The sequence below is a fragment of the Leptopilina boulardi genome, unplaced genomic scaffold, assembly GCF_019393585.1.
Source record: "Leptopilina boulardi isolate dan_hultmark-lab unplaced genomic scaffold, ZJU_Lbou_2.1 LbouV2_51, whole genome shotgun sequence".
In the NCBI taxonomy this organism is placed as follows: domain Eukaryota; kingdom Metazoa; phylum Arthropoda; class Insecta; order Hymenoptera; family Figitidae; genus Leptopilina; species Leptopilina boulardi.
Genome location: NW_026137996.1, coordinates 1,052,864 through 1,073,544, shown reverse-complemented (window position 1 = coordinate 1,073,544; position 20,681 = coordinate 1,052,864). Strand labels below are relative to the sequence as shown.

Genomic DNA, 20,681 nt, shown 5'->3' with positions numbered 1-20,681 from the left:
GTAAAAATAGGCCGGTTCTGTGGATTTGCCCATATATATATATAAAATATATATATATAAAATAATTAACTTTTCGTTATATATAAATTGCAAAATTTTGGAATTTTAATTATAAAATTTTTTTTTTTTAATCACGAAATGAAACTTTTTTGTCTTGAAAAATAATCTCATTATAGAAGAAACTAATTATCCGTAATGAAATGTGTTACTATTTGCGGGATTATTTTCCTATTCCACTCCCTGTTTATTTTCTCTGCTTTTCTATATAACCCCAATGACAATTGGAATTTTTTAATTTTCGTACAATATAAATTTACATACACTGAACAAAAAAAATTTATTTGATTCAAATTTATTCGATTACTTGATTATTATCAAATAAATATTTATTTTTATCAAATAATTATGGTATATTTGTTTCAAATACAGAAATTATTGGTTTAAATACAATTTATTTAATTCAAATAAAAATTATTTGATTCAAGTGAAAATTTATTTAATAATAGTCACACTGTAAAAATAAGTATCTTATTTTAAGATGTTTTGGTAGCGTTTTCAAGTCATCAAGATATCTTAAATATCTTAATGTCTTAAAAACGCTACCAAAACATCTTAAAATAAGATATTTCTTTTTGCAGTGCAAGTAATTAAGTATTTGAATCAAATTTTTTTTTCAGTGTATAATGAAAATCGTGAAAAAAATTATATTAATTATATAATATTATTTGCTGTATATCACGGAGAAAAAAGAATTGTCGTGGTTACTAAAAAATAAGCCCACAGAACAATGCCGGATTGTGAATATAGAACCAGCAGTTCTATTTGTTGTTGGGACAAAAAAAAATGCGGGATTGTTCGGTGAACAAACAGAATTGTTTGATGAACAAAGAAAATTGTTATGGAACAGTTGAAATAACAAAACTAAATTGTTAAATCGGCAATACAATTTGTTTTATTAACAAAGCTTTGATCCGTCTAATACAATTTGTTCAGTTTCTTCGCCTTTTAAAATAATCGATAGCAGATTTCCGTAGGTCATATCACCAGTTTCATTTGCATTAAAATCTGTGGAACATGCAGCTTCTGAATCAAATTCTTTGACCTGATACCAAAGAATTATTTTGCATTGAAATTTGTCGTTAAATAATATTTAATATACATTTTGTATTTTTTAATGTGAGGTTATGTTCAATAGGAACCGAGTATAACTTTACCGATAAAAGATGAAATTGTCTCTTCATCCATTCACTAAACTTACAATAGATTTCTCACTTTAACCGGATTCATTATTTAACAGCACTTTGTCATTTTTTAAAAAAAAACTAATAATAAAAGCAAAAGTGGCACATGTGCCAGAAGTAAACGACGCGACAATCTGCACGCCAGTTTGCGAGAATTTAATATGACCACGTGACATGGAACAATAAACTTGTCAGCTGAACAAATCCTGATTGTTCCATCAGCAATCAACAAAGAGTTTTGCTTCTGTAACTGTACAGAATTACACTGAAAAAAATTCCTAACCCCCGTATACGAGGAGTTGACTAATTTGCCTGGTTACGAGAGGAACCCACTAGGCAATCTTGGTCAAAGTTGATTTCGACATTTAGTCGGAATGACTAGGGAAGCTTCACAGAAAATTATAAGGTACATATTAAAATAAGCTGCAACGCTTATTATTTTAATCCAATTTTGCTTATTTTAATGCCAAAATGGATTAAAAAATAAGCAAAATTGTATTAAAATAATAAGCGTTGCAGCTTATTTTAATGACTTTTAATTTTCTGTGTTATCAGAATAACCAGGTATCTTAGTTACATTGGCTAGAATCACTTTGACTAATTAAACTTTAGCAAAATTGACTATAGATACATGCGATATTAACCAAACACCTTAGTTAATATAACTAGGAAACAAGGGATCAATTCTACTAAATCGACTTTGACAATATAAACCAAGCTACATAACTGAATTGACTAGGATGCTTGGTTACGCTGACTAGATTTAAAGTTGCTATGGTTAATAGTCATGAATGCGAAACAAATTTTTTTTCAGTGTACAAACTGAACAAAGTTGACAACAAAAAATTCGTATTGTTGTTAAAACAACATACAATTGTATTGACAACAATCCGAATTGTAATATTAACATTTCGAATTGTAATATCAACAATTCTACTGACAACAATTCAAAAATTGTTTGCACAATAATCCCATTTTTCTCCGTGTAATTCCAAAAGTATTATTCATATAAAAAAAAAATGTTTTAAATTTTGTTTTTTCATGAAAATTATATTTTACAGTGTTTAACAAATTATTGTACACTAAACTGAAAATTATATTGCCATGATGCGTTTATGAGTGTTAATTAATTATATGAGATCATATACACTGCAATTTTTTTTCGTGATAGAAAAAAATCTATTAAAATATGAGAGAGAAGAAATCTCGTGACAAGAATAATATTTTGAGAAAAAATTTATTAATAAGAATATTTTTTTAATATATATTATATAATATATCAGGAAAAGATGGACCGATCAAGACCAACAACTTGTTAATAACTGTTAGGATGATGCGTATAAACTACTTGAAGCTGTTTGCTCGTGAAACTTTCCTGTAATTTGCCGCAAAGTTACTGCGAAGTTTCAATCATGCTTGATAATTTTAAGGTAACTCTGAATGCTTCCTAACGAAGTCTGTATATGAGGAGAGAATGAAAGGAAACAGATATATAGATATATACATATATATATATAAAAAGGAAGAGAAATTCAAAATGGAATATAACTTTGAAATTGTCTACTTCACATCTGATTATTACTACATACATACATGAAGACATATCAAAAGACAAATAACAAGTAATATTGCATATCAAGATTTGCATTTGTGACAGTCCCCGAGAGAAGGGACCTTAGCTCACCAAAACGAATTTCACAGGGCAAGCGTTTGAAGAAGAAGCAGAAACGCTGAACTCGAAGAGTAGGGCGGAACTTCTGAAAAGTCCCCCCACCACACTAACACAACGTTGTGTTTCTGTATACGTGAGCTTCGTCTACTTCGTGTATCTTCGGGTCTCACGTACGCGAAGCTCACGTACGAGAGTATAGTTGTGTAAGTAAAGTAGTGGGGCTGATTTCTTGAGTGCCACAATCCGCCTCGAAATGCGCTTGACATACCCATCTTCAAAATGTTATTGTGTCAAAAGCAATTATCCTAATCAGTTTTTGACTTTTGCATGTGAAAAAGCAATTCAAAATCTATCATTTACCATATAAAACTCAATATTGACCTCTGGTGAGCTAAGGTCCCTTCTCTCGGGGACTGTCACATTTGAATAGTTACCACAATTTTCTTATTTCCCAAAAAAAAAAGATTACTCTAATATAATCTTGATAATATAGCATTTTATTTCTTTATTTTTATTTATTTTCATTTATTTACTATATTTAATAATTTAAATTAATAAAAATTAATTATGAATGATTATTATTTTTATAATTATTAATTATTATTTAAAAAAAGGCCTCGTAAAAATTTAATAAAAATAATTATATTTCATTAATATAATTAATTATATATTTAATAAATATATATTATTTTCAAAATAAGAATAAAAATTATAAAAATTCCATTAAATTATAATTTTAAAGAATTTCTTTTTTAATTACACTATCAAAGTGAATTTTTGATAATAGTGAAAAAGAAATTTATGGAAAACTCTTTCATTTAAGAAAGAAATAAGAAGCAAATTTTTCTTGTGAGAAAAAAAATTTCCTTTTTTTTCTCTCTCTCTCTCTACCTAAACGATAAAGTTTCGCTTCTTTACACAATTGTGTTAAAAAGAGGTTGATCGTGAAGAAAACCCAGAAAAATTCCAGTTATCACTATAAAACAAAGAAAAAAAAAAAAAAGGTTACTTCCCTGGAGAGAATAGAAACTACGATCTTGGAATAATCTACCCTCTGAATAATAATGAGAAGCGCAATACATAACTTAGAATTCTTAATATTACAACCTGACAGACAAAGGAAAATTATGAGGTAAAAATGAATTTTGCATAAAAATAAAAGAAAAAAAAGAAAACAATATCGGTTTTCTTTTTCTCTCAAATCTTATATCCAATCAAAGAATTGAGTTTTTTTTTCAGTCCAAAAAGATTCTCAACTTTTATATGGTGAGGAAAAAGAAAAGTATATAAAAGTATTTTTTTTATTTCAACAAAATATAGGATCTAGAGCAAAAGAATTTTTTTTTTTTTTATTCGAAGCGAATAAAATTTATTTGAAACAAATAAATATTTATTTATTTCGTTAGACAATGACAAGAATATAATAATTATAATAGAAATAAGTAATAATAATAATTAATAAAAATATAATATAATAATTATAATAGAAATAATTAATAATAATAATTAATAAAAATAATTAATAATTAAACTAATTTATAAATAATTTAATTAATTAATTATTAATAATTAATTTAATTGTTTTTTATTTATTTAACAAGTAAATGTTAAATAAAAAAAACTTATTAATCACATTAGAACCAACAAAAAAGGAAATAGTAAAAAAAATATTCAAGAAATGAAATATAAATTGGAACATAAATAAGAAAAAATAATATATATATAAATCTAATAAAATTAGTTATACATCCGCGTTATTTTGCAAAAAAATCTCATAAAATCAAAAGACTTCCGCTCTGTTCAATTTTGTGATTGAAGTCATGCCAGGTGAAATCAGAATTTACACTGAAATCCATCGTCTACATACGGTTCATTTCATTTCATATTCCTTGAATTGACTTTATACTACAGAAAATTCGCGCACCCGTGGTTCTTTCGTTGAAATTTCTATTTTCTCGATACGCTCAGTAATAAAGTTTCATCTTCAAAAACAAAAAAAAAAAAAAAAAAAAACTATATATAGCGAAACAGAAAATTCCCGATTGATTCGAATTTTTCTTTTAACAATAAACTGGTTTACAAAACCATTTATTATATTATTTTTATTATTATTATTATTATTATTATTATTTATACACTGAAAAAATGTGTATTTGATTTAAATAACCGATTACTTGAATATTATCAAAAAAATATATAAAAAAAAATAAAAAATATCATCAAAATACTTGAATCAAATAATATTTATTTATAAATAAAAAAAATTGTATTTGAACCAATAATTTCAGTATTTAAAGCAAATATATAATTTAATTGACCGAAATAAATATTATTTGATTCAAGTAAATATTTATTTGATAATAGGTTATTTAAATCAAATAAATTTTTTTTCAGTATATGATTAAATATAAATCAAAATTATCTGATGTATAAGTAAATAAAAAAAAAAAAAAAATATTTAACAATAGTCAATTAACCTTTTTTTCATATATATACATAATTGACTATATATCATTATACAGAATCTATATAGAATTTTTGTATATAAAATAATAATTATTATTTAGGGACATGAATCAGTGTGTGTAATGATGTGTATATTAGGGCAAATATTAGACATAATTTGTCCAATACTATTTGCTTTAGTGTTACATATATATATATGAATGTTGATCGATTACATTCCCCTAAGGGCCACACTGCCTTTAAGTTATATTACGTTCAAGTCAATCACTATTGATCCCAAGACACGTGTAAATGAACAAAACAAGTACCAATATAATAATAATTTATTCAATTAGAAAGTCAAAATGCGACACAAATTTATACATATAGCACAAAAAACATTAATTCGAAAGAAAGTTATTTCAAGGAAGAAAAAAAAAAATTATCAAAGTTCTCTTTAGGTATTTTTTTTTTAATATAAAAATTTTTTCAAAAGGGTATTATTATAATAATACGAAAGTTATTTACTATATATAATGAAAATGAGTAAAAGTAGTTATAAAAATTATTACTATGAATTATTATTATATTGTTTTTATTATTATTATTATTATTATTATTATTATTATTATTATCATTATTATTATTATTATGAAATGTCTATTATCTTCCATATTCGTCAAGATAGTATTTTATTTTATTAAAAAAAAAATTATGTCGTGTAGGATTCCATTACAGAAAATTGAGACATAATGCATGGAAATTGTCAATATCAATAATAAAAATATTGTATTACTTTTTTTTTCAGATGAAAAAACAAAATAAAATGGAAAAGTTAATCGAATCAATTTATATTAACAAAATAATGGTAAAATTACTTATCTAATATTATAATGTCATGAACATGGAGATTGATTACTGTTTTTAGAGTCTTCGATCTGGTTTTCCAACAATATATATATATACAGCAATCAATTTCATGTTAGTGTCTTAATTATTTAATTCAATGATTGTTGGTACTATTAGAAAGCCTATAATTTTATGTATTTCGAATGTTTTTGTTTTCTTATAATTTATCGTTTTCTATAAATGTGACGCGATCTAAAGAAAGGGACCTTAGAAGCTAAAAATTATTATAGGTTATGTTTGCAATTGAAATGAAAATACAAAAAAAGGATCAACTGTCAATATATATATATATAAATCATTTATATTTAATTCTTCATTACAACTAAAATATTTCATAAACAATGATTTTAATTTGCAATAATTAAAAGGAAATTTTAAATCAAGGAAAAATTAACACAAACATAATCTCAAAGTGATTTGCTTCTAAGGTCCCTTTTTTCAGATCGCGTTACAAATATTTATTTATTTATTTATAAATATAAATATAAATATAAATATAAATATAAATATAAATATAAATATAAATATATAAATATATAAATATACAAATATACAAATATATAAAAAATATATATAAAAACAGGCTACGTGAAATTTATTAAAATTCTAAAAAATAAATAAATAGAAGAAAATAAATCATTTTTTTAATGCTTGAAATTACATAAAATATCGGATACGAATAAAAAAAAAAGGGGAAAAAAAACCCCCGGATATTTCATTAAAGTAAACGCACGTCTAAAATAAGAAATATAAAATGAATACCGAGGGAAAATTTTCCGGTAATTTAATTCCTCAGTTTTTTTTTATGGTAGCATCACAGCAAGAAACGTAGTGCTCTAAGGGTGCAAGGGTTGAGAAAATTAGTTAAATCCAGGCGAATTAATTAACGAAGGTGAAATAGTAATTAAAAGTAAAAAAATTATTTTTTTTTAAATTCTACTTTTTCTTAAGGTGCTGGGAGGAATAGGACGCAGGATGTCAAGTGGCGACAAGGCCAATTCAAGCCTAACGATCGACCGTGCCGCCTTTTTGCTTCTGCGGGTGAAAAAAGCTTTCAAAAAAAAGAAGCAACAACGCAAAGAAAAGAAGTAAGTATCTTCATTTATATTTCTTTTCGTTTCCTTTTTTTTTTTTTAATGTTGACTTTTTACATTAGAAACTTTTTATATTGAAACTACATTAAAGCTGTTTTTTAAAGAAACCTATATTTACCTAAGAACAGGTAGCAAAAGTTTATCTTGAAAATTGCATGTCATGTTAACGTCACACTTGAAAAATAGCTAAGTTTTTGTTTAAAAAAAAAAAAAAAAAACAAGAAACTAAATAACTTCCGTTTGCGCGGAACAGAAAAATCGTATATTCTTATATTGAGAGGAAAACTTACACAATTTTATATTATAATTTCAAAACAATATTGTAAAAAGCAAAAATGATTAATTCATAAAAATAATAAATTAACATTTTTAATTTAAAGAATTTTAATAAAAATTTTATTTTTAAATTTTAGGTGAAATTATTTTTTTAAATGAATTTTCATTTTTCAAATTAAATAGTTACCTAATTAAATGAAATTTTATTTAATTAAATTTCATTAAATTAAATTGTTACCCGTTTATGGTCCTCAAGGACTGCGGGGATATATGTATTAAATAAATAAACAGAATTTCTTTTTAAAAAATTTTTTACTTAAAACCTTCATTTTTTTGAATTTTTATTTACACAAATTCTTATTTTATATAATTCATATATACGAATCTTCATTTGTCCAAAATTGCAAATTACCGAATATACAACAGAAAAATTTTGGCGCAATTTTTAAATATTGACCGCAATAAAAAAATTATCAAGAAAATTGTGATTGGTAAATTTTTTTAAAACAGTGGCAAAATTTTTCTGTTAATTATATTTTGTTTGTTCATTCGCAATTTCGGATAAATGAAAATTTAAGAATTCTATATCAAATTAAAAATTCGTGTCAAATAAAAATTTGGACAAATTAAAATTCGGTGAATTGGAAATTTTAGCATTTAAAAATTCGAATAAAATTCTATTAAATGAGAAGTCTCCTAAATGAAAATTTGATTAAATCAGAATTCTTTTAAATAAAAAATTATGTAAAGCGCAAAATTCAGTGAAATAAAAATTTTACTAAATAAAAATTACCTAAAAATTCTGTAAAAATTCTGTAAAGTACAAATTTGTTTAAAAAAAATAAATTCTCTCAAACGATATATTCAAAAAATAAAAATTCGTCTAAAAAATAATTATTAATAGAATTCTTTAAAATGAAAAAAAAAAATTATGATTTTTATGGAATAATCCTGCGTCTCAATAATTTATGAATGTTTTAATTCAAAAAAAAAAAAAAAATTTATTATTATATTTAAAAAATGTAATAATTTTTTTTTGTATTTATTTATTTATTTTTTTTTTTTGCAACAAATTTCATATCACACTACTAAAGCTGGCTTTGTACGTGAAGTGAATGCACAAGTTTATGCCTGATTATGAGTGGATTGGTTACTGAAACCCTTCTATTCACTTTACACATTAATAAACTAGACGTGATTAAAACGTATTTATAGTCAGTGATGTGTTATTTTGAACCTCCTCATTTGCTACGAATCTTCATTCAAAGCTGATTGGCAATTACTCATTGAATTTTGTATATATATAAATATGGACAATATTACTGCTTTTAAAAATTATCGAAAATAATTCTATTCTTATATATAATAAAACAAGAATATCAAAATTTGTTTACATTTATGAAAACTTTTTTTTTCTATTCTAATATTTAAAAAAAAAGAAATTGCACTCAAAAAAAATTTATTTGATTCAAATACTCGATTATTTGACTATTATCAAATAAATATTTATTTGTGTCAAATAAATATTTTTTTGTATTAAATAAATATTTATTTCTATCAAATAAATATTTATTTATAACAAATAATTATTATTTGAATCAATTAAATTGTATTTATTTCAAATACAGAAATTATTCGTTCAAATACAATTTATTTAATTCAAATAAAAATTATTTGGTTCAAGTAAATATTTATTTCATAATAGTCAAGTTATTTGAATCAAATAAATTTTTTTTTCAGTGTGTCAATTTTTCCATATGTCAAAACTGCTGTATAATATTTAATATAGGCAAAAGTAATAAAAAAAGAAATCACTACATATAAGACTAAAATTTGTTATGCACACGTGAAACTGATTTTAGCTTCATGCAGAATTAGCTAAAGTTTGTAATTGAGATATTATAATTTTCGGGCGTGACTTGACTTCCAAGTGAGTAAAAGCACACGAAACACTTTAGCACTTTCATAATATTCAAACAAGATTTTTATTTCTAAAAGTTGAAAATAATAAGAAAAGAAACGAAAAAAAAAAGTTTCTGTTATTGAAAAATAAAATACGAAAATATCAAAAAAAGAAAATTGAAAAGAAATGTTGAAACACATATACATTGAAAATTTATTTCCTCGGAAACTGTAGAACTTTATCATGGAAACTAGAATATTCGAACAAACTTATACACTTTGAAATAAAAATAAAAATTATTTTTTGATTTTATAAAACCAAAATTTTTATTCAGTCTATATTTAGTGTTTAAATATATTAGTGTAGACAGAAATATCGTTTTCTCCATGGCAACTTTGAACTTTTATTTTTTTTATTTCGCACGTAAATCTGTCCAAGTTTTTAAGTAAAGTAAATTATGTCACAATATTTTATGGGACTTTAAAAATAGTTTGTCGTATGAAAAGGCTGTCGTTAATGGAATCGTTAGTTTTTTTTTATGAACCATAATTCAATACTTCTTTTTATATAAATATATATATATATATATTTTTTTTAAACCATTTAGCTACAAAAGTCGCGCTTTTCAAGATTTTTCAAGATTTAATTAAAGAAAGTTCTATATGGGCTTAAATTACAGCAAATTTTGTTTATTTACTGATAACATATGGTACTTATTAACTATTAAACATAGGAGACCACAAATGTTAAAAAAAACCTTCAATATTATCGAAAAAAGTAATATTTTTTTAATACAAGGTTAAAACTTATTTTTTTTAAAAATAAAAATCAATCACCGGTACAAAAATCTACATTATCGACTGACGGTTACGAGGAAGAATTTTTTAATTTTGAAATTTGTTTTACTATCAGTCGGTAATGTAGATTTCTATGTCGGTAATTTTTTTAAATATCAAATTTCCTACTTTACCATCAGTTGGTAATGTAGATTTCTATGTCGGTAATTTTTTATAATATCATATTTCCTGCGTTTACCATCAGTCGGTAATGTAGATTTCTATGTCGGTAATTTTTTAAACACGGAGAAAAAGAAAAAGTAATTTTTACTACTTTCAGAGTAAAACTGGACCAACTCGAAGTTTCTGCGCATCTCTGGCAATTTTTACTCCAAAAATAGTAAAATTTATTATTTCTGTAGTAAATTTTACTGTTTCCGTAGTAAGTTTTACTATTTCTAGAGTAAATTTTACTATTTTTCGAGTAAAAATTGCCAGAGATGCGCAGAAACTTCGAGTTGGTCCAGTTTTACTCTGAAAGTAGTAAAAGTTATTTTATAAAAGAAATCTTTTTTCTCCGTGAAATATCATATTTCCTGCTTTTACCATCAGTCGATAATGTAGATTTCTGTGTCGGTAATCGATTTTTATTTTAAAAAATAAGTTTTAACCTTGTAGTAAAATTTTTTTTACTTTTTTCGACAATATTGAAGGTTTTTTTTATACATTTGTGGTCTCCTATGTTTAATAGTTAATAAGTGCCATATGGAATCAAAAAATAGACAAAATTGGCTGTAACTTATGCCCATATACATTTTTTTATAATGGATTTTTGTTTTTGGAAAAATTTTCGTTTTTTTCAAATTTATGAGAGATTTTCTCTCCGAAATATCACCAAAGTCTTAATACCTGGGTGTCACGAAAAAAAAAATTTATGGCGCACTTTTTGATTGGTCCAGCGGATGCTGAGTTTAGTTAAAATAAATTTCAGATTTTTTGAAAAAATTTCTAATTTTTCAATTTTAATAGATATAATTTTATAAATTATAATTTTGAAATACTTAAAAGGATGAGAATGAAAAAAAAAATAGTGAATTTTTATATGGTTCAACTTTTATATATATATACATTGTAAAATAGTCGATTTAAAAAAGACGCTAAATGAAGTAAATTGACACTCACTATCGTGTTTAGTGAAAATGAAAGGAGTGCGAAAGGTTTATAAAAGGAAGAAAAAGTAGAGACAGCCTTTGAGAATTATGTTCTATCACAGTGTAACTTCGTTGAAAACAAGTTCTCTCCTCTATACCTTTCCATGCATCTTAATCTGCTAACTTTTCTCTACCTTTGTGTCCACGTCAAAGTACAAATTAATTTAAAATAATAAAAAATTATGGCCTGCATCGCGCTCTGGGAGGAAAAAAAAAATGTCAATTTCAAATTTATGGATTATTGGAACACATGAAAAAAATTATAAAATACAAAAATAAAATAATTTTCTTCCATTTTTTTTTTATTAATATTATTATATATTTATTTATTATTAATGTAATTAATAATTAATAATTAATAATTAATAATTAATAATAATAAAAATAATAGAAATTTAAGGGAATAATTAATTGAAGTAATAAATAAGAAAAAACAAAAAACTAATTATACCAGATTCAAAAAAAAAGTTAACAGAGCAATTGAAAGATAGATTTTTTTTTTGGCGATAAATTCTATTGTAAATTTTATACATCATATAGATAGAATCTAATGAGCTGACGTTGTGCAATGCATTTTTATGAGATTTAAAATAGCAAGGGATGAAGGAGTCCTGGCAATGTTTGAGAAGAGAGGTCGACCCAGCTGATTATACAGGTTTTCGCACTCGAAGGGGCTTGTACTCGGAATAAATTGAGGCTTGTAGGTCACGAAGGAATTAAATGATACATGAAGTAATTAAGTAATGAGAATTTTTATCGCACTTCTATATACAACAGAGCACGATATTTAGAAATAGAAAGAAAAAAAAAATTTTTTTTTTGAGAAAAGTCTATTAGAAAAAATTTCAATTTTAATTAGATGCCAGTTATATATATATATTAATCGATGAAATTTTTTTTTCCTATTTAAATATATAAAAATATAATAATATAATATAATAATTTCTTAATAATAATTAATATTATTAATATAATATTTATTAATTTCCTAAGCGAGATAAAAGAAGTTTGCGAGATCATTAATTGAAGAAATATAATTTTTCCTTGTAAACAGTAATTTTTGCAATTTTTACTATCAAATGTCGACAGATATGAAAAGTGCTGAAAGCATTTTCTATGAGGCGTGCTGAGAATAAATAGAATAGTTATGAATATTTATGAAAATCTGCTTTTTGCTTCCGCAATAAATTCAATGTCGTCAGCTAAATGTTGTAGATAAAATACACAAAAGTGATCGTTTCGTTTAGGCAATCGCGTCAGCGTTGTTTAGCGGAAAACTTTTACATACATTTTCTCTAAATAAATTCACACACGAACAAAAAAAAAAAAAAAAAAATTAAATTACCAAAAAAAAAACCGAAATTTTCACCAATGGAAAAATGGTAATTATTTCCTGGTGTAATAAAAATATATTTTTATTCGGTTCCTGAAAAAGGTGAATGCTCGCATTAAAATAACACTTTCAATATTTGCTACTGAATATAAAAATAAGAGTCACGCACTGAAAAAAAAATTTATTTGATTCAATAACTCGATTACTTGACTAATATCAAATAAATATTTACTTGAATCAAGTAATTTTTATTTGAATTAAATAAATTATATTTGAACCAATAATTTTTTGAAACAAATACTATTTAATTTATTTATTAAATAATTATTTATTTATTTAATACAAATAAATATTTATTTGATAATAGTCAAGTAATCGATTATTTGAATCAAATAAATTTTTTTTTTCGTACGGTCATTTTTTTTTCTTTTGAAAAGTATATTAAGCTTTGAGCAGTCATTCGTGCGGTGCTGACATAATAATAAAATACCGGAAGTGTAAACTTGTATATATATATATGAAAATGTGCATACGTGTAAAACGCATTGAGAAATATACAAACTGAGCAACTGCCCTTTCTTGATTGCTTATTTCTCCGACAAATAGTGCAAATTTACATATTATTCCACTATGCCAACTGGGTCTAGTGGTCTAGTACATTTCCCAGAACGAATAATTGAGTCAAGAGAACTCACGGAACTACGTTTTATATATAAATATATAGCACACTTATTATATATTTCATATAAAGATAAATATTCCGGAACTGTAATATAAAAATACCACTTTATTTCTGAAGAAGCTTTTCCTATATAAAATAAATCAAAGTTACATGAACAAAAACAAAAAAAATTTATTCACGCTGAATTAAAAAGAAATTAAAAATAAAAAAAAATGTACTTTATACAAATGCGAAAAGTTTTTAGTCGATTTTTTAATAAAAAGTTTGAATGACAGACATTCATCAGAAGGTAAATTTTACTCAAATAAAAATGAATTTTCTCTCTCTATAAAATTAAAGCTCCAAAAATTTACTCACCGAGGTTGCATTAATAATTAACTATTATATTAAGTTTTTAATTAATTCTCTTTTTTTCAAAACTTCGAATTAAACTATAGTATATTTTTATAATTCTTTATAAAAATCAAATAAACAGAAACAGTAGCACATTAAAAGAAAAAAAAAAAAATATTTGCTTTTAAAAATAAATACAAGAGAATCGAATTTCTTAAACAGCAAATAGAGTTTCATTTCTTTTTAATCTCATCTTCGTTAACTGTGGAATAACTGCAATTTTCTTTCTCGAGGGAAAAATTATTCAAAGAGAAAAGAAAAAAAGACTCTTCAAGAGTCTTTTATAAGAAGCTCCTATATTTAAATCGATATCCATACAACATTCATAATTTTTTGTTTGCATAAAAGAAGGATCGAAAAATCAAAAATGCAACGTACGTACAGCTGACGTGATATGTTTCAAAATTTTTTTTGAAAAAAAAAAAAAACGATTTTTTCCATATATTAACATATAGGGAAATAATTACGATTATTAATAATTGACCTAATTTTACTCGAATTTCCAAGTGGCTTTTTTTTAAAATAAAAACAGGCTAATAAGAAAAAAATTCTAAAAATTCTAAATTAAATTAAATTATTTTAAATAATTAGCAAAAAAAAAACTTGTTTATTAAGAAAAATTTTCGTGGAAATTTTTAATAAGATAATAACTAATAAGCGTTTCTCCTTGGGCTATAAAGCGCGATAATATTTCACTACTTTTTTTTTTGGGAAAAAAGAACAGAAGAATAAGTCGAAAACCAATAACCAATATATATTGACTTTGAAAGTTCTATGATAATGGAAAATTTATTTTCCAACGATTTATCAAAATCATTAACGAAAAATGCTTTTGAACACACATGTTAACAAAATCATAAAATATATAAATTACACAATATTCAAAAAAATAAATACAATAAAGTAAAACAAAATAAATTAAAAAAAAAAATAAATAAATAAAAAGAAATAAATAAATAGAAGTAAAATAAATTTAATTTAATAATAAATGTAACAATATTTATTTAATACAAAAAAATATTTTAAAAAACTTTAATTAAATTTTTTCTTGAAAAGAAAACAATTATTTGATTCAAAATAATCGACTATTATATCAAATAAATATTTATTTGTAACAAATAATTATTTATATGTATCAAATAATTATTATATAAGTCAATAAAATCGTATTTATTTAAAATACATAAATTATTAGTTTATTTAGATCAAATAAAAATTATATTTCGTTCAAGTAAATATTTATTTAATAACCGATTATTGAAATAAATTTGTTTTTCAATGTAATATTCAAAATTGTTGTAAAATAATTTTTGCTTAATTGCAATTTTGTAAAACTGCAAAAGTAAAAAAAAGTAAAAGTTTCAAGTGTTGAAAATTAATGAGAAAAATCAAATTTTATAAGATATGTATAATAATTCCTATATGCAAGTTATATATTTCAATAGAATTCATCATACGTGAGAGAAATAATTTCGTATTATAGCGCGCTCTTTGTGTTGTAATTAGACGGGCTAGTATAATTAACAAAAGTATATGCTTTGTGTTGAATAGAGATGAAAATTAATTTCAAAGCTGCGAAGGAAATCTATATACTTTTCACTAACCAACCCGCACTATATAAACTCTTTATCCATGCTTGAATTCTGATTCTCAAGAATCTACAGCATATATGGTATTATAATAATCTAATAATATAATCCAATCTCTCCTCGAAAATTCATTCAAGTTCAAAATAGTAGTGTTTTGATAAGGGGCTATTTTCAGTTAATGAAGATTTTAGATAAATAATTCAAAACTCCTTTTTCTTTCTCTTATATTTTTCCCAGAGTAAAAAATTTTACGAAATTATTAAATTGAGAGAAATAAATTTTTTTTAGAAATCAGTATAGTATAAAAGTCGGTTTTAATCAGACATAACTTTTACAAATTGCTAATTATTGCATCAGTAATTAATTTCTAATTTCTTTAAATTCTCTTTATACAATTTTGATAAAATTATTTTTTTTATTTTATAAATTTTTAAAATAATATTTTTTACAACAATCAGTGGATAAATTCTCCCTAGAAAAATTTTTTTTGTTATAATTTTTTAAAATAAATATTTATTTAATTTATGAACAGTAGTAAAAGTCGGTTATAGTCAGACATTACTTTTATGAATGTCTGTAAATTTACATCAGTGGTAAATGTCACTTTTATTCAGACATAACTTAATAAATAAATGTCTAATTTTTTTCAGTCACTATAGTAAAAGTAAATTTCAGTCTAACAGTATTTTTTTATAGAATTTTTTTTATAGTGGAAGTCAGTTTTAGTAAGATAGAATAAATTAACGAAAATTATTAACTTTTTTAAATTCTGTGAAATTTTAATCATATAGTTTTCTTTTTAAATAAAATTTCTCTCTAAAAGAATCAGTAGTAAAAGTAATTTTTAGTTTGGAATCTATTTTTTTCTGAGTGGAAAATTACAAAACTATAAAAAAAAATACTAATTTCTTTTATAATAAAAGTTCTCAGACTTTTTTTTCTAATTTTTCTCTGATTTGATACAATACTCTGGATTCCTCATAAAAAAATCCATTAAATTGTTAATTACAGTTTGTTTATTGCAAAAAAAAAGTACTTTATAAGTTCTTTTCTTTCTATGCTCTAAAACCCAGAAATAAGAAAATTCAGAACATAAAATTGATGCAAAGAAATAAAATTAGAAAAACAGAAAAACCACACAAGAAGTAAGAGAAAATATTTTTGTATAGAAAAAGAAAAATATTTTTTTTTCCCTACAAATACATATAAATTCTAAACAATCTATTTTTGTTATTTCAAAATTTAATTAAAATTTATGAAATTTATTAACTTTTTTATCAAGTATCTATATAGCGATCTTATCAATTTTATTTTCTACGGAAATTATTATAAAGTAATTTGATTATAGTTTAAATCTCTTAATAGTCCAGTCACAAGAATCTGTGACCTACTTCTTAAATTATTGTATCGTGAGACCCTTGTCACAATATTTAATTATAAAGAAAGCGCAAAGCGACATTTCCACTTTATAAATGTAAATAATTATTCTTTCTAATTAACTCTTTTTTGACGCTCAAAAAGACCTTTCAAAATTTATATGCGCTTCAGAAAAAAAAAAATATGCAAAATTCAACAAATTTTAAATAAATTCATCAAAATATAAACGATAAATTAAATGCCAATTTTGCTTTGTACTTAACAAATGGCAAATCTATTATATATATATATATTGAAGATGTAAAAATGTAAAGATAAGCCATATCAGGAAAAGATGAAGCAATTAGATTTGAAATTACGAGAACAATATATCTAGTCAAAAGACGTAATCACTGGTAACCGAATTCGATAAGGACATCTATATATTTTCTAAACGGCAGTTGACTTCTACTTTTATTGCCCATGTGTGATTATCTCAACACATACCGGAAACGTTTTATTTGACGTTGCAATAAAAACAAAACTATTCTTTTTCTATTTAAAGAAATGTATTTTACTAAAGAATTTTCAAAAACAAATTGTCAAAAAAGAAAAAACAATTTACAAAGTGAACAAAGTCAAATAAAAAAAAAAATACACCCAAAGAAATATTTTTTTAAAATCAAATATAAATAAATCAAATATAAATATATAAATAAATATAATATATACTTGTAAAATGAAAAATATAAGACTTTACCGACATAGAAATCTACCTTACCGACTGAAGGTAAAAAAAAGGTTTTGGAAAAATGGAAATATAAAAAATACCGACACAGACATCTACCTCACCGACTGATGGTAAAAAAAATTCTAGAATTTTCTCAAAAAAATTACTATCAGTCGGTAAGGTAGATTTTTGTGTCGGTAATTTTTTTATATTTTTTATTTTTAAGAAACTGTTTAACCACCAGTCGGTAAGGTAGATTTCTGCGTCGGTAATTTTTTATATTTTAAAAATATTTACTATCAGTCGGTAAGGTAGATTTCTGTGTCGGTATTTTTTATTTTTTAATTTTTCAAAAATCTGTTTTGGCATCAGTCGGTAAGGTAGATTTCTGTGTAGGTAATTTTATATATTTTTAATTTTAAAGAAACTGTTTTATCATCAGTCGGTAAGGTAGATTTCTGTGTAGGTAATTTTACATATTTTTTATTTTTAAGAAACTGTTTCACCATCAGTCGGTAAGGTAGAATTTTGTGTCGGTATTTTTTATATTTTAATTTTTTCAAAAAAATCTGTTTTTACTATCAGTCGGTAAGGTAGATTTCTGTGTCGGTATTTTTATATTTTAATTTTTCAAAATATCTTTTTTGCCATCAGTCGGTAAGGTAGATTTCTGTGTCGGTAATTTTTTTATATTTTTTATTTTTAAGAAACTGTTTTACCATCAGTCGATAGGGTAGATTTCTGTGTTGGTAATAAAAAATAAATTTAAAAAAATACGTAAACCTTTTATTTCTATTAAAATCGAAAAAATTATAAATTTACAGAATTTAAAATGTCATAGGTAAATTTCACGTAGAATAGTCCATATATAATTTCTTTGGGTGTATTTATTTATTTTTTTTAAATTTATATTTATCCCTTTCAAAAAAATATTGTAAACTTATACTTTTTCTTATTCCTTTAAGGTCATGTCTATTTATACATAAAAAATATATACACACAACGAGAAATTTTAAACAAAGAGTAAACCGTAAAAATGTCTGTGTTCTCATTATACAAGGGAATGGATAATCTCTCTAAAAGAAAGGGAATGAGCAAAAAAAAAAAAAAAGAAAAATATGGACACGAGAATTTATGCTAAAAAGTTTGCTTCTTCAGCACTTTTACCCCTTGAGATATATACTTTTATACCATTGCCCGCCGTTTTATATATCTCATCTGCCCACACACATATTACAGGGAAACTAAAAATATTACTCAATTGGAAAGTGATCCATAAACGAATGAAGCATCCAGAGTCATCGATCGGAAGTGACGTTAGTAAAAGGAAAAAAAAAAAAAAAAAAAATCGTATTTCACGAGTCGAATAAAATTTGAATTTATGGAGAGTGAACGAGGACGTGAGAGATAATAAAACTCCCACGAAAAAAAAGAACCTGCATTGCAATGATGCAACTGACATTTCCGCAATTTTATCTTGTCATATAAAAACATATCTTTCACTCTCTTAAAACTCTTATATACATCAAATTTTCTTTTTCTTCGTCAAGTGTAATAAACTTAGGTATTTTTTTTATCCCTGTTTCTTATATCATCGATTATAATATTATATTTAAAGATTATTACAGTTAGTACAATTTACTATACGAAATTTTTTACCTAAAAAAAATTTATTTGATTCAAATAATCAATTATGACGACTATATTATCAAATATAAATATTTATTTTTATTAAATCATTATATTAGTTTAATCAATTATATTTATTTAAATTATTTGTTCAAATATACAGTTTATTTAATTCAAATAAAAATTATTTGATGCAAGAAAATTTTTATTTGATAATAGAGGTAATCGATTATTTGAATAGAAAATAAAATTATTTTTTTTTCAGTTTAATTCAGATTTAGAGAGATAATTACTGGGATTTTTGGCTCCCAACATAGTAAAATATAATATCAGTTTTATACATGGAAAAGTAATTTAAGCATCGTTAAATTAGCAAAGAAGATATACCAATTCTCTTTTTTTTTGTGAATAGAGATTTTTGTAATGGACTTTTTTTTGCAGCTCTTGCGGTTAAACCTTTCACCCTAAATAATGCCACTTTAGTCTAATTTATAGTCCTGACTATAAATTATGCTCTTAATAATATAGTACTTTAAAAGTTGCTCACGCGTTTCGTGTAGTTAACAATTATGTGCTTCTCTATATTTTTTGTAAAAGAAAATCTTTTTCCTTTTTTTTGTTCTTTAGAAAGAAATTCTGTTCATTTTACTCGAATCATTAATCGTTCTTGAATATAAGAAGTGAGCAAAAGTAATTTTTATATAATTAAAACAAACAAATTTTTTTTTAAAAAAACTTATTTTTGTTTGTTTAGTATAGGAGATTCAATCATTCTTTTTTGAACAAACAAAAATCATATATCCAATATATAAAAATAAACCTTTATATATTTTGTAAAAAAAAGGGGGGGGGGTGAAAATAGAATTTGACTGTAATTGTTAAGACAAAACTTTTTGAGAAGTTTCTTTTTCTTCCTGAAACTCATTAAAATGGTTTTTTTTTCTCTTTTTATCTAGAAATGAATCAACAAAACTTTCTTGTTACAGTTTAAAATAAAAAGTATATATATGTAATCTCTTTTAATTGAATTTCACGTCTGTTTTATTTTGTTTTGGAAAATAATTAGAGTGTATTTTTTTTCATTAAAAAAAAATCATTACAAAAAAACGAGTTATTCGAAAATTAGAATCACAGTTTTTTTTTGGAAGTATCGCAAAATGGGACCAAAATTTGTATCAATTTGTTGCAATTTTATACTTTTTAAGTTAACAATAAATAATTTTTTTTCCAACTAAATTCTTTTCGAGTATAAAGGAAATATAGAAAAAAAACACCTACACATGTTATAAAAATCCTTTGAAAATGTTATTTTAAGAGCCTCAACAAAATGCTTTTGGAACATATCTTGAATGAAAAAGTTCTTTTATATAGGTATATATATGAAGGAAACTTTACTTTCATTGTATGTGGTGTACATCTGGTGTTGAAATTCAAAAGGTGAT

At 23.7% G+C, this 20,681-nt stretch overlaps 1 protein-coding gene across 4 annotated transcripts in view; it reads left to right on the top strand.

Moving 5' to 3' along the window:
* Positions 1-20,681, top strand: part of LOC127289823 (uncharacterized) — a 116,631-nt gene that overhangs the window by 8,566 nt on the left and 87,384 nt on the right. For 2 of the 4 annotated variants that reach the window (XM_051318019.1, XM_051318016.1), the window contains exons 1-2: positions 6,170-6,226; positions 7,219-7,355. In XM_051318019.1, the coding sequence (XP_051173976.1) occupies positions 6,185-6,226; positions 7,219-7,355 (179 nt within the window). In that variant the 5' untranslated portion in view covers positions 6,170-6,184. Of the gene's footprint in view, positions 1-6,169; positions 6,227-7,218; positions 7,356-20,681 lie in introns of those variants that run through there. The other 2 variants (XM_051318017.1, XM_051318018.1) reach the window with 1 other exon arrangement.